Consider the following 26,218-nt stretch of genomic DNA (forward strand, 5'->3'; position numbering starts at 1 on the left):
AAAAGCAGTAATATTGAAATTAATTTGTTATGCTTTCCAAAACTGACGCCCTCAACGTTTCCCATTTCCAAAGTTGGAAAGTTGAGGTCCGGTCCAATCGTAGGCCTATATTTAGTACAGTACTGTTGAGCTGAGAGATGCATGCTCGAACCCCGGACTGTCCTCTTTCATGTCTTTAACGTAGTTGCTGTTGAGTGTATTGAAGAATTAAATTTACAATGCCTATGAAAGGCCGTTTTCCGCTGAGGCGGACGTTGAGATACCTCGAACAGGGTAAAGTCCACCTGAAGGACGCCGTCAAAATTTTGACGATTAATTACAAAACTCATGGAAAATTTAGCCAAGGAACAAGGTAGGCAATGGAATGTTAGCAATAGCAATTAGCGTGCATGACTGGCATTGACCAGGCAGGGCTCAGCATTAAACAGGGTAATGTTTGTCGTACGTTTCTTCAATGAAATCTTTCAATCTCAGGGTTTTTTTTGGGGGGGGGGCTGGCATTAAAGGCTTTGTCATATTTGAATTAATGTGTTCGTTTGTTTGGGCTTAAAGTTTAATGTAATTTCATATATCTTAATCCATTCCCCAGACTGGGGTTCGTCCCATCCCACGAGCGGGGCAGACATTGGACCCCACAGTTGTAGGGGTAGGATTCGTCGTATGTGTGGTGTGGCCTGTGGCATGGTGTGGGAGCATGGTGGCCATTGAACCCCACAGTTCTGGGGCTGTTAGCATTCCAGCAGTTCTCCTCTGCTCATTTTTTTCACTCATTTTTAGGCCATTTGAATAAATTTTTATATTTCATAGCACATTACTCATACTGGAACAAAATTGGTTGGGATGGGCATGGAGGTAGGAATTTGTGTTTTACACAATATGTATATGAAATTGACTTCTCATCCAAAGAAAGTGCACTGGGGACCATATCATTGTCCTATGTGGTGCCTAGAGCTGGGTTGTATAAAATAACACATCAACCCATCATGGTTCCCAACTGCAGTCACTGCACGGTTCCTGACTGAATGTCTTGTGTAATTATCATGATGAATACTTACATGTACATGTAAGTGGCAAGCCTCAACAGCTACGGCACACTCTGAGCATGCATCACATATCAGTATGCTAGCTTTAAGTAAGATTTGAATATTAAAGCTAGCTTTAAGTTCTACCGCACAAAACATTTCGCTAATGTTGCTTTGCTGTTTGCTGTGTGAAGTCAAGTCAACGTGACTGTGCCTCTTGATGTAGCATGTATGGTGAGAAATTTGTTAGGAAACTAAAGTTTTGGTGGAGAAAATAACACACTTAAAAAATAAAAACTGAAAACTTGGGGTCGAGGTTGATGGGAATCTTAATATTAATTTTGAAATTGCCTTAACTTCTCATAGCATGTTTATTGCTCACCCAAAGCTTTGCATAATGTCAATCTGTATTTCTCACATTTCAGCAGTTGAAGAGCTGTTGAGTTCTGTAATTTCATAACAGATGAGATATTCGACGAAACCAAGCATAAAGTGGTGGATATTTGACCAGTTCACGGTCCTGATAAATGATATGCTTTTTTTGTGTGTGTCAGTATGGCAACTGAAGATGCACAGTGTTTCTTTATATTTTGCAATTTTGTCCTTTTTGGAAGGATAGAAAAAAACTTCAAAAAGGCCTATGCTAGGTCTCGAACCCGGATCTCCGAATCTTTAGCTATGTGCCGCAACCGCTTGACCACTCAGTTATGAACGGTGAATTCGTAATTTTAATGTAGTTTCATAACCTCATGCCAGCATTGAATAAAGTGCAACAAGATTTCTGGAAAACATGCATCGTGTAAAAGTAAGGTTTACCCAGTGTTCAGTAAAATTTCAGTAAAAGGCCAGCAAAAGTCATTATTCTTTACACATAATTGTGAAATCTAAAAGCTTAGGCCTACCTCTGTCATGTTTCTTTGCACACAGAGACTTTGTCTTCTATAATTTGCCGCAGCTGCAGTACAAGAATCCATTCGTTCAGATGCAGACCTTCCAGAATATTACACCTTCACCTTTTATCCGATGTTTCTTGGGTAAGAATGACCATGACCACATTTGATTTAACAAAGGTAGAGGACTATAAGTCTTGTCACAAGATCTTATGAGATTTTATGGGTACACGACACGCTGCTTGCTACAATAACGAGGTTAATTGATGTCAACACCTGATCTTATGCTTTGAACCAGAAGTTAGTCAAGAACACACTTAAATGTGCAGGTAATGGCCAGTAATTTGTAGTATTGTTGAGTAGGAGTTTCCCAAGATGACTGAAATTGAAAATTTAAGGGAGGACAAAATTGGACAGAATCTCACTATGAGCAAGAACGCTGAGTAATAACAGTTTTGGAGCTTTTGGTGCATGTCACCTGACATCTGTTGATCATTCAAAGGTGCCGATATATTGTCATCAGTAGATCATAGTGTTGTAATACCAGATCTGAGTTTTGTGTTTGTTGCTAACTCTTATAAGGATTGTTTCAAACTATATGTGGTGTTTTGGCAATTGCATTTGAAAGCATGGAAATGGCATTTTTTTTCATGGTCAATCTCTTACATATGTCAGAGAAAAATTTAACAGATTTTACATTCATTTTCAGATGATGGAGATGAGGTCCTAATTGACACAGATAGCAAGAGCAACTTGGAGATCTTGGACCACCTGAATAAAGTGTTGGGTAAATCAGAGTAAGTCAAAATACTGAGGACATGGGAGAAAAAAGAGATTTGCTCCATACCAGTACATTTCACAATTCTGGTTTGGCAGTACTGTCACAGAACTTGGGATCTTGGCCTTGTTGTGGTGGAGTTCAACACAAGTCAAAGGAGTATTCTTTGCCTAACTGTGACAACACTGTCCATCAGAGCACATACTGATCGAGGCATAAAACCTGGCTCAAGAACACAAACTGGTTCAGTCCTCTATGAGAGTGGGCTACTGTAATAAAAAGGGATAGAGCATGAGCAGTGGCAATAGCAGTTGTCATGGTTCATGTACCCGTGTATGCTAGCTTGTAGCTTGAGTTGATGAGATAGGCATGTGAGGAATTCTTTTTGTATGTTTGTCTTTCGTACTAGTTTGTTTGATAGAGACCTCAGGCCCTCTAATGTGTTCAATTTGTGTGTGTACATGTATTAGGTCGCTTTAACCAGCAAGCAGTTTGTAGCAGGTTTTGTACCTTTAATTGATACATTTGTGAGGTTTTTGTGATGGGCATCACCGCAACAGTGGATTATGTTAACTTGGGTTGAGTTTGGTCAAGCGGAGTAGAAAATATGAGACAGCTTGATCTATCTGCCTCAGTTTGTGGGATTATGCAGGCTACACACTTTGTTGTTGTTGAAACCATGTTCTTTTTTGGCAGATTGTTTAAAGAAAACCAGCAGGGAATCAGGGTTGACAGATTGAAAATATACCTCTGTGTTGTTCCCCCTTTCCTTTTTTGTGTCTTCATCAGGGAGGTCTTGGAGAGAGAACGCAGGGCACAGGAGCGAGAGTCCAACCCCGCTCACTTTGGATTCGGCCACCGCAGGAGGTGCATATGCCAGATCCCCGGCCAGGTGCCCTGCCCGGGATTGGTTCCTCTCCCCCAGGAGCTGCGGGGCAAGTACCGTGACATGAAAGCGGACAGTCTCAAGCCGCCCAGGGGCGTGCGGCCCGATTCGTAGCAGGAAGATGCCAAGACCCGATAAGATGCCTGATGGCAGACGCTTTCAGGAATGGAGTAGTATTGGAACAGAAAGTGCAGGGTCTGCCAGCCTTGCGTCTGTCCCGTGTACATGTGTGTGACAAGTGGGCAGAGGTCTGACGGCCAACAGGTGCTATAGAGGGGAGGACATTGGCTGGCTGGAGCTTCAAAGTTGGAGATAATTACTGCATTCAAAGTTGACTTACTTCATTGTTTCTTCCCTCCTGCATCAAAAAAAAAAGACTTATCGCCTTCCACCTGTGAGAAACACCTGCAGCATGAAATTAGAATTGAACCTACACGTACAAGTACCAGTCTTTCTGTGCACTACACAGTTTGTATTAACCCTAACAGTACCAGGCATTGTTTGGCTTAGAGTACTCAGTACTACAAAATACTACATAACACCCTGAGCCTGAAGGACCTAGCGCTACAAATTACTATTTCTGGCTAGGTTTATTCCATTGTTACTCGTACAGAGAACAATGAAACCATGCATTCATAGTGCCACAGCATTGTATGGTACATTGTCTTCTCGATTGTATTTTATGGCTTCAGAGAATAATAATGTCATGTCCTCTTACAAGCGACAAGGCTGAGTACTACATTTTACTACTAAGCAGTACTTTGTAGCATTCGGGACTGTTAGGGTTAAACATGCTCCCCCCACTGCTCTGAAAAATGTGTCGGACAGCATTTTTTATCCTAGAAACGAGACTGACTTTCACCCCCCTATGCTCGCTTATGTTTTAGAACACAACTGGCCGATGACCTTTGATTTCTTCTGTGATGTGTTTTTCATTTGGTGATACCAAGTCTTCTTACATCTTTTGAATTTTGCTCAGCATGAAAAATCTGCTATTAAAGTGGCATTTCCCAAGCACTTTCGTGAAATTTCCATTTTTGTTGGTTAGTAAATTTCCTTGTCTTTTTTTAGTGAAGTAACTTTCTGCTTCGTGGGATGACCATGTTTATGTCTTGTACAATAAAATAAAATGTGGACGTGTCTTTTTGTTGTTGAATTATTAGTTTTTGTTTCTGTTTTCTTTTTTGGGGGGTTTCTCTTTAACTTGCATGCAGCAAGAAATGTTTATTGAAGAATGTTCAAATACATGTACACTCCAGCCCACTCATTCATACCTTGACCCAGGGTCAGTGCTCTTTTTAAGTTAAGCTTTGATACTGAAACGTTGATCATTTTTGACTGCGCACAAGTAGGAGCGACCACACAATCTAGGCCAGTTACATGTATGGAGGAAATTAACAAGAGCTAGAATTGAGTCCAAGATATTTATTAATACTTTGACATTTTCAACGTCCTTTTCTTTTTATACAAAAATTACAGAAAACCCTCGGATTCTCCCCCGATGAAAAAAAGAAATGAGCAATGTGGGTTTCAGTGTACCCCCAAGAACCGATTTTAAAGGAAAAATAGGGAAGGCCTCTAGTAAGCAGACCACTTTTCGAAATCCCATCCAAATACATTTCTTAGCGCCGGGGTTGGCCTTCCGACCAAATCTGATTAGATTCTAACCAGACGTGACATACTGAATCCTACTACCTCTTTCAGAAAGTGTCCTTGGTTTCCATAGACGCCAACAAATGAGGGGAACACAACAAACCCCTGATGAAGTTAAGCTGCGGTGAGTTTCTACAATGTACATTCGTCTGATGCATGAAGTAAACGCTTGATTCTGTGTAGTCAAACGCTGCCGTCTCTCGTGTGCACGTGAAGGCGATACAAAAGGTCTTCAAAGTGCGTTTCTCGCCGGGCGGTGTAATGTCCGTAATGTTTCCACAATCGAGGATTTTTGTGTAGCACATTTTCTGGTAACTTTTGCGAGCTTCAAACACGTAAATGAGCCTTTCGATGGAATGGGTTGCACAACTTTGAGGCTCAGGTGGGGACGCCGAAAAAAGCCGCCAAAACGCGTTTCCACCGAGGTGGTGGTGTGTCCTCGGTTGTCTCCCCATTGAATAACATTCGTGCAGTACGTGGCGTTCCATTACGAACGTGCGTCGGATACAACGACGAAAATGACCCGTTTTCTATGGAGCTGTCGTACAAAGTTATGAGTTGTAACTTCGGGTTGATGAAAACACCTCATAACGCGTTTCCTCTGTGGCGTCGTGGAGTCCTCGATTGTCTCCGTATTCAATGACAGTCGTGCAGTACGCTGTGCATGGCGAGCAACCACTGATGTGAGGGATATTCTATGGCGTGGTCTTACAGTAAATGCCTGATATGAGATGCTGATTAAGACACCTCATAACGCGTTTCCTCTGTAGCGTCGTGGAGTCCTCGATTGTCTCCGTGTTCAGTGACATAACATAGTGCGACTCATTACAGCGCGTGTGAGACAAAACCGCGAAAATGAGCCGTATTCTATGGAGTCGTACAATGTTGTGACTCTTAACTTTGGGTTGATAAAATCACCTGATAATGCGGTACCTCAGCGCCTGTGTAGTGTACTCCATTGTCTCCTCATTCGGTGACATCTGTGTAGTAAGTCTTGTTACGTACGCTATGGCTGGGTACCGGGGTGGGCTGCAACCACGTAAATGAGTGATTTCGTTGAGTGGTTAGTTATTTTACCCTGCACAAAAACCGCAACACAGGTATCGAACATCACCTCGAACGGCACGTTTTGTTTCTGCACCTAGGCCAACAAGACAGCGCTCACACATGAAGGAAGGACAGAGAAAAAGGAAAATTTCTCGATTCGTACAAGGCTAGGGCCTTCTTTAATTCATTCACGCATGAGTTAATTAGGGGTCCATCTTCGCTGCACACTTTCTACATAAGTGGGGGCAACGCAATGTCTATCTCTAGAGCTGAACTTAAGTGCTTGTAATACGCTACCGAAGACCATGCGAGGACACATAGCTACGCAGCCCAAACTAACCCTGAAGTTGGTGTGATGGTTCCTGATGGAGGGCTTTGCCGACTATGATTCAGACTCAGAATCTTGAATGTCCATCCCGAGTTGTCTAAAGTTCAGTGACTGCCAAACAGCCGTCGTACGTTTTTTATGCACGTTTTTAGTCTAGACCCCAGTATCCGCACAGCGTATATTTAACCGAGGTTGTTCAGGCAACCGACTGCCTGGTGCCTGACTGTGTAAAAATCGACATCGGGCATTACAGTTTACTCAGAGCGAAAGCCAAAATGCCGTCCGACAACTTGGAAGAACAGGGCTTGGAGAAAAACCCAGATCTTGGTCTTGCCCAGCTGAAGTTTCTGCTAACCCTAGACAGTCACAAAGATGATTCGAAAACTAAAGAATCACTCATGGAAGGAATCAAACAAAATAGTAAGTAGTGGCGGCTTTGCCTCAGCCACTGTCAGTTCAAGTTTGCCGAGTCATCCCATTGACATGCTTGATCTATTTCGTGAAAAGATTTTGAAGGGAGAATTGAAGCACAAGTTGAGAAAGTCAATGTCCAACATTTTTGTCAGATTTCATTGGAATTTTTTTCTTCTTCTTTTTCTCTTTTTTTTGTATCTGCCTACTACTAGTACTAGTACCGACTACGGATAGGGAGGCTGATCATACTTCATAGTCATAAATGTTTTACCATTTTGTGTTTCTTTTTGAAATGATCTTTGACTGAGAGGGGATGTCAATAAATATTTTGATATAGCGGCCTAGGCCTAAGTTTGCATTGCATCGCAAAGAAATATTGATTTAAAGCTAGGGATAATTTGAGATTTGGGGAATTTTTGTAGGCCTACATCATACATTGTGTATATCATTACATGTAATGCAGAGCAAACAGATTTTTTCATTGTACACAGAAATAAGCCTAACATGCCGACATGTAAGTGTGGACTTGACTGAAAAGGTTGAAATTCATATTTCCATAAATGTTTTTTTCTTATTCCTGGATTGTTTCAGTTAATTAAATAAGCACTGGCATCACTTGAAATTGCAAAAATTGGGAAATTGGTAATTAAATAGAGCCTTAGAGGAGCTAAGCCTTCAGCAGGGGAAAAAGACAAATTTGGATCACAATTTCCTATTTAAGAAAATTAGTTAGGGTAGATTCTAACGATGGTAATTAATTGCAGTGGTCAGATGATGAATGCCATTCCCAACAGACTGTGGTGTTGATGAGTATGAGATGGCCCAAAAATGTTTGACTAAATCCAAATGCCCATAACACATGCAAGTGTTTCTGACCATGCTGACAGGGCCTAAAATATGATCTCTTTACTCCCATGGAACAATGACGTATACACTGAATCTATTCCCTAAAAATAGATCAGTCCTGCATTGTGTGGTCTTCTTTGTCATCATACCAATCCAAAGGGAAATTTTTTTTTAAAAACTATCAAATTTGTGTTATATATTTTTGTTTTAGTGGGGTTTTTTTTTGGGGGGGAGATCTTTTGTCTGTTGGGGAGGTCTTTATTTTTAGTGTGAGGTGGCAGAATTGGCCCAAAGTCTGCTGAAGTGGTGACTCAGAGTTTGTGAGGTAAGCCACCCCACATTGTAATAGGCAAGGTAAACCCCGGTGGTGACTTGCACTGCTTGTCCCTTGAAATCTGACATCAATCTGAAGTGCACACTCATCCCCGGCGCTTCTGCAGTTGAAAAACACAAACTGAATTCCCTGCAGATATGGCTCCGTACTACGAAGAGATCTGTAAGGAGCTGAACTGGAAGACAGACGTCGCACTTCTGAAGAAGATGCAAGCAGCCAATGCCGAAGAGCTCAAGAAACTTGACGCCATACTGGAGGATGCAGAGCAGAACCTTGGGGAGACTGAGGTCCGAGATGCTCTCCTCAGAAAGGCGGAACACTTGTGTCGCATAGGAGACAAGGTGAGTGATGTGCATGTTTAGTATGATAAAAGTTGGACCACCTCACAGTCTGCAAGATACACCTGAGGACTTCCATATCTTTCAAAATGTTACCTGGAGGTTTTGGAGGAGTTTGTAGGATTTAGGAAGGTACTTTCCAGCCACTGTTGCCTGACCTGGGGCTTAATGCACAAAGAATGGGCCATCATTTCCTATCCAGTGGAGGACTTTGATAGCTTCAGGAAGCTTCCATGTGGGAAGAAATGACTAATCCTAACCCCTCACTAGATTAGGTAAAGTCTAGTGCACTCTGTTGCACTGGTGAGTCAACAGTAGCCAAGCAAACTGCCCATGTTGAGACAATGGGAGCTTGTCCCATTGAACTTTGCCAGTGGTGGGTCTCGTGGTGGCTGGCGACCATATACTCTTGAGATCATTAGGCCTTCTGAGGATCTGTGGGATCTTGCTGCTCTCTGTAGGTAAGTGACCTTGGCAAATGGTTCAAATTGATGCATCTGGCAGGGATTCTAGCCAAAATGCATTGAAAGGTTAGGGATTAGAGTTGAGATAATTTTCTGTATCTTGCTAAAGTTCTAATTTCTTTGTCTAAATCCAGGATGGCTGCCTTGCAGTTTTCAGGAAAGCATTTGACAAGACGATAGCCCTTGGTCACCGCTTGGACATCATCTTCCACCTGATACGGGTCGGTCTGTTCTGGCTGGACAATGACCTGATCACAAGGAATATTGACAAGGCCAAGGAGTAAGCGTATGGCTCTGGATAGATCAGGCATACAACTTTCCCTCATATCAGCTGATTTCCTCATTTTCCACTTCACGCTCATGCCATTGAAAACTGGCAAAGACTGTACAAAGTCTTGTAAAGGGTGGAAATCCAGGTTTTGTCAAAAATCCAAGTTACATGCCTGATAGATTTGTCAAGAAGTGATTCTCCGGACCCCAACTTTTGGATGCATGCATGTGTTGCAGCATCTTAAGATTTGCGAGTTAGATTTGAATAAAGTCTGGTACACTGAGTTATCCGATTGCACATAAACATAACAATTTGAATTCCCCAGACTAAAAACACTGTTGCTATACCACATGATTCGGGGCAAGTTTTTGCATAGTGACCACCGTCTCTGGAATGGACTGGCTCCTTTGTGGCCTTGTTATCCAGTGAAAACAGTGTATTGGTGCAAGGCGTCTCTTATGTAACTAAGCAAAAGCTTGCCCCGAATGATGAGGTGTAGCAACAGTGGTTTTAGTATGGAGAATTCAAGTTATGTTCAAATGAATTTAAAGAACTCAGTGTACCAGATTTGGGTCAACGTTAACTCACAAAAGGCTTACTGAAATAACACAAAACACAGATTTTGGCATCGGGGAAACTAAAATGTAGCTTCTGCACAAGTGAAGCTTGTCAAAAGACGTACATGTTTGTGGTTCAGCATTTGTGTTTCTCTGCTGAGACAAATCCAAGCTCGTGATATCTGTGCAACAAAAAATTCCCTGGGAATGGCAGATGCATTTTGTTAGTTGTTGAACAAAGTAATAATCCCTGACCATTCCTTTGTTTTTTCCTACTTGTTTATTCCAGAATTCTAGTAATCATATTCACAGAATTGTCTGTACACTTTCACCCGAGTTAAACAGTCAACAAATGCACTACTGAATGGGTCATCGTTTCAAATAAGTTGTGCAAATTTGCCAGCCAAGTCTGGCAGCTCCAATTTCACTCACAGGGTTTGCTGTTTGGTCTAAAAGGTTGGAGAAAACCCCAAGTTTAAATGAGACCTCAACCTGTTCTGCCGAAAAACTACTTTTTTCTTTGCAGATTGAAGATTTTAATGAGCCAAGAAGCGGAGACGGTTTGAGCAGGCACATTTAATTTATTTCCCTTATTTAATTTCCCTCAGCATGATTGACGAGGGCGGGGACTGGGACCGGCGGAATCGTCTCAAGGTCTACCAGGGCATCTACAAGATGTCTATCCGTGACTTCAAGAGTGCCGCCCAGTTCTTCCTAGACACGGTGTCCACGTTCACCTCCTACGAGCTGATGGACTACACCGAATTTGTCTCCTACACCGTGATCGTCTCCATGATATCGCTGGACAGAACGGAACTCAGAAAGAAGGTGGGTTCCTCCCATAAATTACTTACCTTAAGTTGCTAAACGTCATCCTTTCTCAAAACTGCAAATTCAAACATTGATTTTGAGCCTCAATTTGAAACATCTGTTGGTACGGAGAACAAAAGAAGGACAAATTTTCACACAAATTAATGGTGTATTCATGTAACATTTACACCGAGAACAATATGTATCTGTTCTCAGCCACTGAGTGTTAAATGTCATTTTCTTGTCTAATATTCCTTGGTGGTTTTATACTAACAGCCAGTTGTTCACCCAATTAGCCGGTCACAAGTGTCGCTTAGGTTTGGTTTGATAGCCCAGTTGGGCTACCTTTATACCAAAGCACGTTTACATGTAACCTGTGTAGATTTACTGAAGGATTACTTTATTGTTCCCTATACACAATCTCATTATGATGCATTTAACAACATTTTCATTACCAGGTTGTGAAGGGAGCAGAGATTCTCGAAGTCTTGCACGGTCTGCCTGACATGAGGAATTTCCTGTTTTCGCTCTACAATTGCCACTATGCAGAGTTCTTCAAATTACTAGGTAAGACAACAAGGCAAGGCATGATTGATGAAATATCGCCAAAACTAATGGATATGAAGCATGTGCTCAGACATGTCTATACTCGGATTTCATCTTTGGCCGTAGATGTGCAACTTCTTAACTCAAACGGCGCCCTCTTTTGACTGATGAACATCACATGTTGATAATAATAATGGATATTTACATGTATGAAGTGTACACATCCGCCATCACTGTTATTCAAGAGGTGGCCCATCGTTACCCCTGCTCACCAGACCCATAAACCTTCCTAAAGCCATCTCAGCTCCCCGGGGAGTATCCGCTCCAAGCGGAACAAAAGAGGGCGTGTTTGTTTTGGTACCCACCGCGCAGGCGCGCAAGTATATGCGTGTTTGACGCGGAGCACGCTGAATACACGTAACTAATTTATTCTGGCATATATGGTCTTTGCGTACACGCAGAACGCGCGCAAGAACCCGCTTGTAACCACCTGTCTTTCTTTTCTCCGATTGGGGGTGCACTTCAGCTCAGTGCGGATGCAGCTTGAAGCTGCCATTTCGGACAGAAACAGCTCATGAGACACACCCACTATGTCAATCATCTCTGCCCTCACAGGTGTCTGGGAGGAGATAAACAAATTGATGTATAAAGTGACTTGCCCAAGGACGTAGCATGTAACCAGCAGCATGATTCAAAGCCCAGACCGTATTTTAGAGAGCTACAATTCCCAACCACACGCCCTCATGCTTCCTCCGGAGCCATGATGATTGACTTGTTGGCCCGTCTCTTACTCTACCAGCTAGGAGTATTCACATGCCTATTGGAAGTGGCTACGGCTGCTGTGCAGTGCCACCATCAGTAGGCATCAGTAGGCATGTGTGTCCCCTCCAGCAATAGCCATTACTTTCAAGACTTAGCCTAAATCTCTCACCATCCGCCCTGAGCCGAAGTGCATCCTCACCGGCGGAAGAAAGACAGATGGTACTAAGTTTTCCTACCGGGTCCTTGCACGCGTTCGGTGTGAACACAAAGAGCACACATTCCAGACTAAAATCGTTGCGCGTAATCAGCGTGCTCTGCGTCAAACGTGCATAAACTTGCGAACCTATGCGGTGTGTGAGTACCGAAGGGCTGTCAACTTTATCTCAAAATAGGCCCTCTTTTGTTCCTGCTCGGAGCGGCGAACTTAGAACCAACTCATCTGTGCACACCAAGGTGCTTACTGTTATTATTGAACAGGTGGTCGAAAACGCTGTATTATCTTTGAACTCGACAAACTCATTTAAATTAAAATTTCTTTGTCCAGAGGCTAATTTTTCAGAAGTACTTCATGACATTTTTAGGATGATGCCAATTTAAAAGAGCAGTGATAGAGTGGCAAACATTCTCAGGCCAAAGAGTGCGGAGCTCAGTGGTCCGAGACGGCATGCTACCACTGCACCAGATTAGAGATATTTCAAATTTTTGACAAAAGGTCAGCGCAGTAGTTGCGCTGTGTCCAGACCAAACCTAAACTGACCTAAGCTTTCCTTCATTCCTTGCTTTCACCTTCGGCAGCCAACGTGGAGACCAAGCTGAAGTTGGACCGCCTGATGCGACCCCACTACCGTTACTACGTGCGAGAGATGCGCATCCTGGCCTATACCCAGCTCCTGGAGTCCTATCAGAGCCTGACCCTGCAGTACATGGCCGATGCCTTCGGTGTCAGCGTGGACTTCATTGACCAGTAAGTGTACCGATTACCTTTGTCTTGTGTGTGTGAGTGTGTAAACGCATTCAATCGTGGACCTATAACAATAGGGGACAATAGGGTCCACGGTTGCCGAAGAGTCCACGGTTAAAAACATATTGGAGGTCTTCTGAAAAAGTTAAAGTATGAACAAAAGAGGAACAATAGGAAGTCCACGATTGAAAGCGTTTACACACTTATGTGTGTGGTCTGTGTGTGCAGTGGTATGGATGAATCCGGTGATCATGGTCACGCTGTTATTGGACATTTTGCAGAGGCCCCCGCCAATGGTGACGAGAATTCTGACAGTTATTGTACAGAGCCACTGCACCATGAAAGCCATTCCATGCAAACCCCCACAATGCTTTCTGTCATTAAACACCGCTGGATTTGTCTATAACCTTACCCTCTACTCGAGACCAATGCAGTAGTCAAGTCCTTCCACAAGTCCGGTCATAAGACCTTTCGCAAGACTGTCATAAGTAAACAGGTTGAACAGTGACAAAGGAATGCTCTTTTGTCATGGCTTATTTGAATAGCTAGAGACTAGGCTTAAGACTGAATGGCTTACGAAGGGCCCGTGATGGACTTGCAGGGACTTGTGATGGAGTTGACTACCACACCACTTGAGACCGACATGTATTTCTCTCCCTTATTCTTTTTATTTATTTCAAGTAATGAAACCAAGATTTCCTCGAAAGGCGCCCATGTCCTTGCAAGCCTGTCAAAACCCATTGAAAGAAGAGAATGAGAATGCCTTCAGGTTTAGAGTTGGGAGGAAAACTCATGATATGCGTGTATTCTTTGCAAAAACCCTATAGAATCACTCACGAAGGGGCTGAAAACATAATCCACAGGTGGATTTGGGCAGGGTTCAGACCAGATTTGCTGAGATCAAAGTTGAGGAAATGGCGTGTACAATTGGGGAGAAGGCAATTTAACACTGATTTGCTAGAGCCAAAACCATTGCTTTCCCCCATTCCTGGAAAAGAATGCTTCCCCCATGCCATAGGACTTAAATGTGTAAGCATATTCGAGGACGCCAGCAGACTATGTTCCCCAGTTAACATCACATTTTCTTCCCTGAAAAAGCTACTGGGGGGTGAGTTTTTTTTTTACCTGCAAATTCTTCAACCTTGCTTTGACCCAACCAAGCAAGATGCATTAATACGTTAACTGTGGACATGAAAAAAGAATTCTTAAACGAATGTACGCGTCCTCCGTGGAACAAACAAGGAAAAATATGTGTGTTTATGCGTCATCCAGCATCAAGTGGTTAATGCAGGTAAAACAGCCTGCCTCAACTTGTCTAGCTCATGCATCGCTTAGTGTGCCATTATTATGGAATATTTTCTATCAGTATGTCTAGGAATAAACACGCAGTTGGTTTGCCTTTGTGCATGGAAAGTCAGTGCCACACAACTGAAGCCTATAGAGGGTTTGCGTTGCTGCCATATTGCAGGCCGCCACAGAGTGTGCCCTGCCCTGAACTGCCCTGCATGATGGCTACCGCACAAAGCCTCTGTAGATTTCTTCTTGGGGGGGAAATTCTTAAAATTCACAAACATGAAAGTGAGCGAGTGAGCTACTTGTATGTGTCAGTTTAAAAGCCATACAACTTGTTGGTAAATTGTTTTAGAAAAAATCAGTCTGTTGCTTATCCACTCGGAGCAGGAACTAAAGAGGGCTCTTTTTAAAAATAAAATTGACAACCCTTTGGTACGAACTCGCCGCATAGGCGCATAAGTTTGTGCGTGTTTGACATAGAGCACACTGGGCTCATGCAAAAATTAATTGTGGAATGTATGGTCTTCACGTGCACGTTGAACGCGTGAGAACATGGTTGGAAAAGCTTGATACTGTTTGTCTTTATTTCGCCGGTGAGGGCGCACTTCAGCTTAGGGTGGATACCTCCCTCGACCCAATGTAACCTTTAACCACTTGGGGCCGGGGGAATTTATAAATGTTGATTCTGCTGAGCCGGAGTATTTTTTCATTTTTTTTCTGTTTTAAAAATTCATGTCTTCATTTACTGGACACTTACACCCACACAAATGGTAGCTACTCTAATCTTGTCCGATTTTTGGCACCTCGGCTGTGCATATAAAGAATACGTGTCTGAAACCAGGCTCCCCGGGAACAAGTGGTTAAAAACGGCAAGGCAAGGAGAAGGTGTAGTGTGTTGACTGTGCCTCAACGTGTAACTGCGAAAGTCAGTACGCTGACATTTGGTTTCCTGTGATGGTGAGGGTATCTTCCTTTTCCCATGGTGCATTAAAAGTGTGCATTTAAAGTGTTCCCATAATGGGAATTTTTTTTTCGCCCCCTGTATCATTCTTTTGATGTTTGCCTCATTTCTGGACTTCTTAGGCAAATCTGGTGTGTGGTTTATCATCGGTATTTCGGTTCAAAAGCCAGCATGAATTTAGACATCCATGAGCATTAAGAGTAATACCATGAACGGAGAGCCCGCTCACCGCAGGTTGGTACAAGTGCCGGCATGTGTCTACATGCAAACGCGGACTTACATTTTTTTTTGGGGGGGGGGAGTAGTATTTCCAGAGTGTTCGATAACAAGTTCAGTACTGCAGGTGCCACTAAAGCGGCCAAGTTGCTGTGATTGCCCACTGGAACGCAGGTTGCAACGGCGCTGTCTCGCGTGAAGAAGCAAACTCAACACATTGGGACAAGTTTGATCTCTGTGGCAGTTTGTTAACCACTGGTCAATTTTGCCTGGTGCTGGTACATTGTATGTTCAATGAGCAGGTTATCAGTCTAAATCGACTATTGGTCTACATTTGTCACTGATCGAGCTTGCTATTTATGAAACGAAAGAGGAGACATCAATCATGGATGTCAGTTGAAACAAATGCACTTGTGGTTTTATTTCAACTATCGAGTTGCACAGATATTTGTGACACAAAGACTGCTTTTGTGTAAAGTTCACGGCAGATTGTAAGTTTAATGCAAAGACGTACATGTACCAAACCTCTATACATGAACATGTAGCTTGCCTGTAATGTGATGCCGTGTTCGAATCAGGTACTTTGAGTCTACGGCTTCTGTTTTCACTATACCATGCACCATAATTAGTAGCCGTAGTCATTTCAATCGTGCCCGTTTCATACACTTTCCTTACTTTGCTGCCTATACACCAAGATGGACTCAATGAAAGCTAAGCAGGCATATGGATATAATCATACTTTGCAAGACTCCAGGAGAGCGAGGTTTGCCACACAACCGGCTGTGTGCAGCAGCCAAGTTCCCAATTCAGCACAGGTTTTGTTCCACTGACTTCTCCAGATACAACTCATCTGGGGCACTAGGGTGCATACACGTCTGTTAGCAATACGTTTAACCATCAGCCGTCCTCCTGCTCACAGAGTGCAACAATCCTGGACAAATCTCGAATGTTGTTTCTCATTGGGTAAGCTGGGCGGAATCTTGGTCCAATAAATGACCGCAACATTGAACGGGGGAGAGGGGGGGATCTTTTCACCGCGCTTCCCACAAGGTGTTCCAACTTTTTTGTCCAGTATTGTAGATCTGTTTGCGCGTCCTCCAAGTTGTGAAAGGCACTCAAGACATTTGAAGTGATGACCCTGTAAGAAAAACAAACAATAAAAAAGGCACATGCAACTAGATTCTCATTCATGAAGTCCTTTGTAAAAGATAAGCACATATACACAAGGTGTTATAGCGACGCGTGAGAATGCTCCCCATCTTAGCAGAGCCATTTGTTGCAAGAGGGAAGTGGTCACGACTGTGCCGTTGGCCAGTCCAGCAGGCATCACGAGCTGTGCATAGAGGCCACCACAATCGAGTTAGGTGTAAATATCTTATATCCCCCCCACTGGCCCTTTGTTGTCTAGCTGTCTCCCCACCAAAAAAAAAAAAAAAAGAAAAGAAATATTGACGTTATTAATACCCGATGCTGCAATTGCATTGTCTGGCTGTCCTTAACGCAGCCAATATCAACGGCTCATGATGGCCCCTGCTGCCTTTGTGCCCTGCACAATCAGTAAGGGGGAACAAAAAAACAGAGGGGGGAGCCAAATTGAGTTTGCAATTTGCACCTGCGATTAGTGTTTGTTTGCTGGGGCCCGGAGTGTACGCTATGCTCTTAGTGGCGTTGTCAATTTGCTTTTGTGGGAGGACGTAGCATCCAGGGGGACAAGTAAAAGAGAGAAGGGAATTTTCTGCCATTCAAACACGTCTCCCTTCATTTTGGCTTTTTTATTCTTTCGCTCTGTATTCCCTCTCTCTCTCTCTTTTCCGTACTTCTCGCCCGATGAAGGTCACCGCGGTGACAGGAATGCGTCAGGGGCTAAACAACCCCCCCCCTCCCGTGCCCTTTGTCTGTTTGATTTGATTGAGCGCGCTGATGCTGTTATGGCCGGGAAAATTACGCACGGGTCTGTGTGATGCGATAACACTTGGCCAGAGAAAGGGAAAAGTTCTTTTCTGCGGGACTGCTCTCGCCCCCCTCCCCCATGCATATCAGTGGCTGACAACATTTTAAGTAGCCAAATCGACAGTTAATGGGATCTTCCGTGCAAGCCTGTTAATTCCCGCAAGGTTACACAATGCGCTTTGCTCTCGCAAACGGTGAGCCTCGTGAAGGAGCAACACAATGCCACAATGATTTGACTTTGCGCAGATCATGTTGTAACAGCCCCCCCTCCCATCTCCCTGAGGAAGGTTGTCATGGTTGTCACGGCATTTGACATTTCCTGGGCACAGCGGGGGGGGAGGCATATCTTGCAAAGGACACTTTTTATGAAAAAAGTGGATTATCTTCTAATTTGTACGTGCGCATGTAGCCCTTGGTGAGTAGCCACGCTGAGCTCATAACGAGATTGACTGTGCGACTTTTCCTCTTATTAATCCGAAGGTGTCTTGATTTCAAAATGTCCGCTCTTAGGGGCAGGCTTCTCCACTGCCTGTCTGATATTTGTAGCATCTGAGCAGGCTTATTGCTTTGCAGTGCTGTAACAGGTCCTAAAGGAGTCTGTGCATTGTTAGCCACTCCTCAAGGTTTTCCAGTCTGTGGTCTGTAAGTTAGACCTTAGCAGCAGTGGGGTTGTTGAGTAGTCTTAAAATGATCAGCCTGTCTGGAGTTGGTTTGAAACAGTCTTGTTTCTACTTGTTCCCGTGCCTCTTGTGTTACTTGCCAAAATAGCTTATATTAGTCACAAGTGTTGATATCCACTGCTGGCATTGGGCTGACAAACGATATTCAGGTGGAAGACTGAATCCTCTTGAGAAATTTAATGACACGAAGTGGTACAGCAGAGAAGGATTTCTCTGACATACTCTGTGCCTTTGGAAACCATTACGGCAGTAGATGTTTACAGTGTACATGTACGTTGTGCTGTGAAGGATGTGCCACCATGGTCAGAGAGCTCCATACAGTGCATGCAGGTCGTTATGGCTTATCCACACTCAAGCAAACCTTGTACATGTAAATTGTACACTGCGCCATAAGATCTTTGCACGCAGTGGTACCAGTCTGTTACCTTCACATACTTTGTTTGTTCATAAGTGGACCAGCTGTGTTGTGAATGAGTTTTTCTTCCGAAATTGCTGGTAAACCGAAATGTAAGATTAGGTACATGTACATGAAATCAGGCTGAAGCCCCCAGGGCAATGTAAGCTGAGTTACTTGAATTAGAAGGAATACAAAATGTACAGTTATTTTCTAAAAGGACTCGCACTCAAGACTAGTTACCCCTACTTGTGCCAGCTTTTTTTTTCAGATATTTGTTCCTGTATTATTAGTCAACCTTTATTATTGAAACTAAGCACCCTAACTGGCTTTGATACCAGATCCTTCAAAGCCCACCAGGAGGCTTTGGAGGATTTTGTAGGATTGTGAAAGGAAAATTTCTGTTGCCGTTACTATACGTGGGATTGATGCCTCTTGTGGGCTCATTAAGTGCAAAGAATTTAATTTAATTGGTTAAGAATACAATGTGCAGTCGGTAGCATCCTAACCTCTCTGTTCAGTGCAAGAGTATCTTGAATTTTTTTTCTGTTATTGCTCATCTTTCATCGCTGCTGTTATTTTGTTTGGTCAGGGAGCTGTCCCGCTTCATTGCTGCCGGACGCCTGCACTGTAAAATCGATAAAGTTGGAGGCATCGTTGAGACCAACCGCCCAGACAGCAAGAATTACCAGTACCAGGTCAGATACCAGTCCAGGGGATTGTGATCTCTCGGGACTTCTCTGGAGTTAAGCATTGTTGACCCCACAATTCTATATTTCCAGAGATTCAAACATTCGAACATTCATTATTTTGTTAACTTATAAAACGTTTATAAAATGTAGTAAATGGATGAAGTTTTGAGAAAGTTTCATTTTTTTTCCTCCACAATGGGTATAAAATGCCCCTAAAGTTAGCCCCGCTAATGATAAAGCCTGTAGAAGTCTTCTCAACTCATGCCTCCCTCACCAATAAAATTCCCCTTACTTCCAAAAATAAAGTTGGTTCTGGATATGTCCTTGTGGGGAAGTACTTTCTTCAACACCTCATCTCAAAGCTTCTAACTTTTCTAATACCACAAATTGAGACATACCAAATTGGGGTTAGTACTCAAAAGAGCTAGGAACAGCTGACTGTAACAATAAAACCTAAAACATAAGGATGTTTTTTTTTGACAGGCCACAATCAAACAGGGTGATATCCTACTGAACAGAATCCAGAAACTCAGCCGGGTGATCAACATCTAAGGGAACGAAAAGACCAAGGTGCCTCACCAGCTAGCAGATTTCATCCAGGCACCATGCAGCGTTTTCCTTCTGAAAACAAACGATGGAAATTCCTCGCCAACGGGGCATTGGACACTCAAGTCTGTGGGGAAAAAAAAGAGTGAACTTGTATACTATCTAGCACGACTGAGTTGACTATTTGACTCAAGCACCCCAGTAAAAGCAACTTGGCAACTTCCCGAATTCAAACATGGCTTTAAAATTGTATCTGTTTTGGCTTTCTTTTCCTTGGTGCAGATTTAGAAGCCAGGTCTCTCTTTCAATTAAGTGTGCTTTTTTATATTGTTTCCTAGAGCTGCTAAGCTTGGCATATTCGTGTGCTTGGTGAAAATCGGCAGTGAGCCAACCGAGAGCAGTACGCAGTGCATGTCTTTTTTTGGTTTGTATCCTGATTGTGCTAAGCAAATGTTTTCGGAGTTAAGCAAATATGTGCACTCAGTAGCTCCACAGAGTAAGCACCAAGATGTTTCCTTCTTGAAGTCCCGTTACACATGATGATTGTTTGTGGCTGTTCTGTAAGCTCCCAGTCTAATTACAGCCCAGGTTTACTAGATCAAATGCCCTAATATGGGTGTTATTGTGATTTCACGGGTATTTGCTGCCATGCCCAGTTTAATTGTTCCCCCTAACTGACGTGAGTTCACCGTCTTGGGGAGACTCATTGAAACCCCTGTAAGGTTTTTTTTTACCTCAGCGGATAGATCCACCCTATGTAAAGATTTACTTGTGTTTAACCAATTTTGGTACATGCCAACCTGTGGTGGGAATAAAATGTGACCGTTTGGAAGAAGTTTTCCACCCATGTTTTGAGGGTTCTTTCAGTGGGGGTGTTGTGTGATCCGGTGGGTACATTTCACTCGGTGTTTGCTTTTTATCACCGGATGTGGGTACATGCACATCGGTCATCCTCACTTGTGGGGATACATCCTCGGCTGTGTTGGATATTAAGCACCCATTTGATATAGTCTCATGGAGATTCTCAAGCTGAAGATTTTAGCTGACATCCGCTGTAGTGTTTTTCCGGAGTGTTTTGACTTGGTTTGGTTAATACTAAACAACTGTTGTGGATGCCTTCTCATTCCACACAGTTGATCTTCCGGTATCCCTTACAACTAGAGATTAATGAAATCACAACCAAAACATTGTGCCTCGTGGGTTCTCTGTTCAATTTCATGCTCACACATCTAGCAAATGGATTTTTGGCTCTTGAACAGGATGGAATATAAATTGATAGCTTCGTCTACACACGCTCTTGTGGCGCGCGTGCCTGGTATTGCCATGTGACATCTGTGTTTGGTGTACGCGTATTATTGTTTATTAAAATTGTCAGAAACCAGCCCCTTTTCCCGATTCGCTGTGCGTATTTTACCTGTGTACATTTCTAAATTGCCAACCTGCTTCTTTATGAAATTAACTCAAGGTGTTACACAATACAGTGAATTCTCGCGTGACACTGTCATTCTAAATTCTGTCTTTATTTCCGGGGTGTCAGGAACTGTTCCTAGTAATAACACGACCTGGTATTATGAACGTGTCAGTGAACGTTTGAAATAGCGGAGATTTGTTGTGTTAAGTATTAATTTCCATTGTTCAAATGAATTGATCTATTTTTAGGCTGGCCATCCAATTTTGACCCCGTGATAGGGCGTATTCGCAACCACATTTCATGAGGGGGGGCTAACATTGGGAATTTCCTTATGTAATCTTGTACTTTTCTGAAGGGCTGAACTTCTGGTGAAGCTAAAGTTGAAGCCTTTTTGCACGCTTTTGGAAATGTAATTGAAAAAAATGATTCCTTTTCGGGGAGGAGCGAGGCATGGCCCCTCCCTCCCATCCAGTGATCCTATGCAGCGTTACTGATCGAAGTTAATGGCCTACGAAGGCTCATGCATTTCTATATAGCCTTTCCCAACGAATGACAAAATTCCGTATTTTGTGTTAGACCCTGTCAGAATAAACTGCTGCAGTACGGCCATGGCCGAAGTAAATTACTGCGGCTTGAAATTGCATATGACTGGTGGCTGCAGCCACTCTCATAAAATCTCGTTTGATTTTAAGCCGAAGCCAAATGATTCGGACGTGGGCTAAAATAAACGTCTGTTAGAAACGGCTGTAGCCGCTGCGCACGGATGTCTGGGGCGTGCGTGTCATTTCTACTGGCCGCGCAGCTCAACCGTAACTTCCGGTGCAACCTGATTGGTCCAAGGGATGCTTTGCTTCCACGTGACAGGGGTCCCAGCGGTCGCCCGATGACTGTCTACGTCTTTCCAGCGCGGTAGTCCATTCCAACATGCCGTTCGCAAATCACCATACGTTTATGCAATGCTAAAAAAAATCTGATTAATGGATTTCCTCCTCCGCTATAATGAACGGGAGAAAGCTGGATCTGTTGACGAAAGAGGCAAATTATTGCTACACTTTGCGCTCAATTATGATCCTTCAAAATGTTGCTTCTGGGGCATGTGTTTGCTAGGCAAGAAGATTGATACATATAGCGGAAAGCTTCTTTACCGTCAATCACTTGAATTTTCTCTATCTGAGACTTTTTCCATTGTGTGCATTGTTTAATTCCAAAGGTCATCACTTTTCAGGCTCGTTGCCTGACCAGAGACGGAGGGAGGCGTTCGTCAAACCCCAAAATGGAACTTTTGGCACTGTGAACACATATTTCTATACAAAGGCCTATCATAATGTGCTTTGGAACAAGTTGCATGTTTGTCGCGAACTGATGGGTGTATGTAACACTTGTATACTTCAGTTTTCAATATTCACGGCGTGTCGTAAATTGGCCTGGTATGAATTTGCTGGTCACCGAGCGCCCTGAACTAGACGCTGGTTGACGAGTTAATGATATGAACATTATTATTCAGAATCTCAGAAAATCCCACAACAAAGTTCAGAAGTTGTGCACAGTTGATAAATTCTAGTAAATCACTATAAGCTCCACGCACCTTGCTGTTGTAAAAAAAAAATATTTGGGGCGCTTTTAAAAGAGTTCATTTTGCACTTCTGAAAGGAAAATCGGGCCCAAATAAAATTTCATGGGAACTTTGTAGCGGGTATATGAAATCGACATTTATCAATTGGAGTATTTAGAGTTTGATTAAATTTCACCTATTCTGAGAAAATTTGAAGTGCCAAGCGTTAGGGTCCGCGCCACTTTCGAGTGTTGAATCGTCAAGGTTACGTGAAGCATGCAGCGTGCAAACGAGTGTTGTCATTTAAACCTAAACTTTCTTAAGTCCTCGAAATTACCAATTTTGTTGGGCTGGATTAGTGTCCTTGCTGGGTGAGCCATGCAGCAGGTGTGAACGGTACTACGGTACATTTACAAGTCTATTCAGTCTCTCTTGACTGGTTTCCTTCATTTCCAGCACGGGAGTAGAGCCAATGTAAATGGCAACCAACAAAAACATGACCGACTTGCCAGAGTGCCCGGGGCGCTGCGCCGCTAGCCCCTGGGCTGCAGGTGTGGCTGGCGGCGGCGGCCTAGGCTGTGTGCAGGCACGGCATGTCGTTTAGTGACCGATTTTATTCTTCAAATGTTGCCGTATAAGCCGCAGGAACATCAACGTATAAGCAGCGGTGTATATTCTGAAAATTACGGTATGCTAAAATATATATTTATATGAAAAACACACCGACGTGACAGAAATGGGAGGCGAGCGGCTTTTGCTAAAAGCAAATGGGTCATTCTATGAATTTGGGGTTCGACGTAAGACATTTCCCCCGCCCTGTTACACCTGACCATATCATCACTCGACAAGGGATTTATCACTGGAATTGATTTCAAACTATTTTATTTGTGTCTGGCAGGTAATTTGCAGTACCCATTCTCTCTTGGAGCTAAAAGATAGAGTTCTATGACACCGTTGCTGTACCTCACGACTTAGGACAAGCTTTTGCATATAGCAACCTCTGTATCTGGAATGGACTGGTTCCTTTGTGCCCATCTTACCACTGAAAACAGTTTATTGGTGCAAGACGTAGCTGAACAGAAGCTTACCCCGAATCTCGAGGCATAGCAACATTGTCTTTAGTATGGAGAAACCAAATTGTTATGTTCATGTGAATTTAAAGAACTCTGTGTACCAGATTGTATTCAAATTTAACTTGCAGAGGGCTTATTCCCATGCAGCTTGGTATGACTCTTGTATCTTTAATAGCCACGCACAAGTTAGACCAACTTTCTGGTTAATAATGCACGTAATACATCAGCATGAAAAGGGTGCTTGCAATTTTGAGGCGCTTTCAGATATTGTATACGTTGCCTTGTGTTTCACGCTACATGTCGATTTTACACACTGCAAGATGCTTTTTGATTGGAATCATTGCTAAGGATTGGGAGTAAAAGCCGTGTTGTCTACGAGGCGCAAAATTTGCAAGGGACGTCGCTTCTGTTAGTTTTTGTGAGGTTAAACCTTGAACGCACGGAACGGAATGATCGGTGTGGAGAAGCTGGCCATCCAAATAGAAACGAATATCAAACCAACATTACAGCAAACCAGTTGGATTGTTTAAACCGAATCAGTGTGGGAATTGATGGGAACGCTGTACTCTCACTTGCACAAAAGCTGAAACCCAGTTGTCTGCCATGGGATTTAATCACACAGTGTATGTACATTGTACGTCTAGGCCTACTCCGAGGTAATGCACGGACTCCACAGCGCTGGCCTAGCGCGCTCAAAATTACATTCATCAATTCGGCACGATGGAAATTGGTTGGCGCGAAACGGGGAGTACAAAGACAGATTTGAAGGAGGGGTTGACGATACTGAAATCTTGTTTGGCGTCTTAAATGCAAAGAGAATCAAGCCCGGGTTTATCGTGCCCCCAGGCGTGTTTTCCGGCTGATATCGCTCAACATAATCTCGGAAAATGGCAAAAAAAAAAAAAGATTTGCAAGTACACAGTGCGTTGATTATTCGGGCATTTTTTAGCGGGGCCTTTCCGATAGATAGATGGTAATCTCGGCTACAAAGGCTGAGGGGAAATGAGACAAGGAAATGCACCTCTTTTTATCCTGGCGTAAAATCTCATCTTGGTCAGTACGGCGGATGAAGCCAGACACTTCTCGCTTAGAGGCAAGTGGGCGGGTCATTACACGGACGATCTAATGCCTGAGCTGTTTTCGGTGAAGCCACTGTCTTTAGTAAGAAAGGTATCAGAGACAGCGCATGACACAGGTTTTTTGTTTGCCTGTTGAAAGATACCATTTTCATTCCGTTTAGCCTAACTTATTTCACAGTTCCCGCTATGCTTTGTCAGCGTCCCAGTTTTGTGTGCAAGCCTCTTTTCATGGAATCAAGGGGTTTCAGTACGTCACTTTTTTCATTTATCATTATTAATTCTGTCATACCTCAGAGTAAGACATCAGTCTTGTATACTTGCCGTATAATGGCCTGATCCGCTACATCTACAAGATGGCGATTGTCAACCATTTCGGCTATGCAATTTGCTTTATGACCAGCAGTTTCTCGTTGGTTTATGTACATAACATGAATGCACGGAGTTAACAGTCTTGTTTGAATTGGTTCCGAATGGAGCTATATCTTGTTACGCCTGCCATGTTCACTTAACATTCGCCGGCCGGAATTAACTTCGAGTATCAGTCCGCCCTCTTCAGCCTCTGCCCTGCTCAGTCGTTATCAAAACAATTATACGTAATGTAATAGGGGCGATTCGTTTTTTCCATTAATTAGTACGGGGATAAGAAAAATAAATCTGTTTTCGTATTGGTGCCTCTCCAGTCCAAAATTTTGAAGTATGTACATGTCGGGCCTACTTTGATGACGCTTGAATTTTCCATTGGCTAGCTCTCTAGATCTGCGCGAGGGAAACTCGGGGATGATACACAGTGACTTACAGATAGCCATGTCTGCATTAGTACCAATGAAGTTATATCCCGAATCCGTCGATCTGAAGTAAAACGTCCTGAATGTAAATACTGAATATTCTGGCATAATGGCGTTGTTTGGTTTGTCAGCAAGAGTCAATATAGATTTGTATTTTTCCATGGGAACTTACACAGCCAGCAATTTTGCTTCGTAGTAGGTACTTGGGTGATTGCTAACAACATACTATTTCCCGAGATGTTAACAAATAGTTCCGAGGGGAGAACGATTCTTTCAATGGTCAACTTTCGACCATTCACAGCTCATTCCAGAGACCTGCTCATTTCAAGAGAATTGCTCCCCGACTGGCCAATGGCGACTCGGCTTTGAACTATGTAAAGCCATCGCACACACGACGATGATGGATCTTCCTCCACGTCGAGTCGCCAAGTGGCCAGGCCCACCGCGTGAATAATGACTCCGGCCGTCTGCGGGCAAACCAATCAGCTAGTTTGTCCCGCGCGGTGGCGCGTTGGGCTCGGGGCGATGCGCCGCAGCCTTTGAAGCCCCGACGCTTTCCCCCCACTGCTCGTTTGTGTGCAAACTCTCGCGGGAACGGCCGAGATTACAGTTCCCCCTCTTGTCGGCTTTCGTCGCGCGGTCGTCCGTTGGAACAAACCCGGCAAAAGTCGACAACGAA

General features: G+C 43.4%; 2 protein-coding genes across 2 annotated transcripts; both read left to right on the forward strand.

Moving 5' to 3' along the window:
* Positions 1–92: 92 nt before the first annotated feature.
* Positions 93–4,732, forward strand: mrps25 (mitochondrial ribosomal protein S25). Its single transcript, XM_022225473.2, has 4 exons — positions 93–352; positions 1,950–2,056; positions 2,622–2,709; positions 3,480–4,732. The coding sequence occupies exons 1-4, from the start codon at positions 219–221 to the stop codon at positions 3,688–3,690; spliced, it is 540 nt and encodes a 179-aa protein (XP_022081165.1). The 5' UTR covers positions 93–218; the 3' UTR covers positions 3,691–4,732.
* Positions 4,733–6,800: 2,068 nt separating this feature from the next.
* psmd6 (proteasome 26S subunit, non-ATPase 6) lies at positions 6,801–21,021 on the forward strand. The gene is made up of 8 exons (XM_022225380.2): positions 6,801–7,024; positions 8,334–8,539; positions 9,135–9,280; positions 10,437–10,656; positions 11,097–11,205; positions 12,742–12,910; positions 18,994–19,099; positions 19,577–21,021. The coding sequence occupies exons 1-8, from the start codon at positions 6,880–6,882 to the stop codon at positions 19,643–19,645; spliced, it is 1,170 nt and encodes a 389-aa protein (XP_022081072.2). The 5' UTR covers positions 6,801–6,879; the 3' UTR covers positions 19,646–21,021.
* The last annotated feature ends 5,197 nt before the right edge of the window (positions 21,022–26,218 follow it).

This window comes from Acanthaster planci, linkage group LG04 (genome assembly GCF_054643075.1).
Source record: "Acanthaster planci isolate LZ-2023a linkage group LG04, COTS_SCS, whole genome shotgun sequence".
NCBI lineage: Eukaryota > Metazoa > Echinodermata > Asteroidea > Valvatida > Acanthasteridae > Acanthaster > Acanthaster planci.

Excerpts from the sequence above, each read along its gene's own strand:
- mrps25 (XM_022225473.2), top strand. The coding sequence starts at position 219 with ATGCCTATGAAAGGCCGTTTTCCGCTGAGGCGGACGTTGAGATACCTC. Across the intron at positions 353-1,949 it reads AAATTTAGCCAAGGAACAAG|AGACTTTGTCTTCTATAATT; the intron begins GTAGGCAATGGA and ends CTTTGCACACAG. Across the intron at positions 2,710-3,479 it reads AAAGTGTTGGGTAAATCAGA|GGAGGTCTTGGAGAGAGAAC; the intron begins GTAAGTCAAAAT and ends TGTCTTCATCAG.
- psmd6 (XM_022225380.2), top strand. The coding sequence starts at position 6,880 with ATGCCGTCCGACAACTTGGAAGAACAGGGCTTGGAGAAAAACCCAGAT. Across the intron at positions 10,657-11,096 it reads GAACGGAACTCAGAAAGAAG|GTTGTGAAGGGAGCAGAGAT; the intron begins GTGGGTTCCTCC and ends TTTCATTACCAG. Across the intron at positions 19,100-19,576 it reads GCAAGAATTACCAGTACCAG|GCCACAATCAAACAGGGTGA; the intron begins GTCAGATACCAG and ends TTTTTTTGACAG.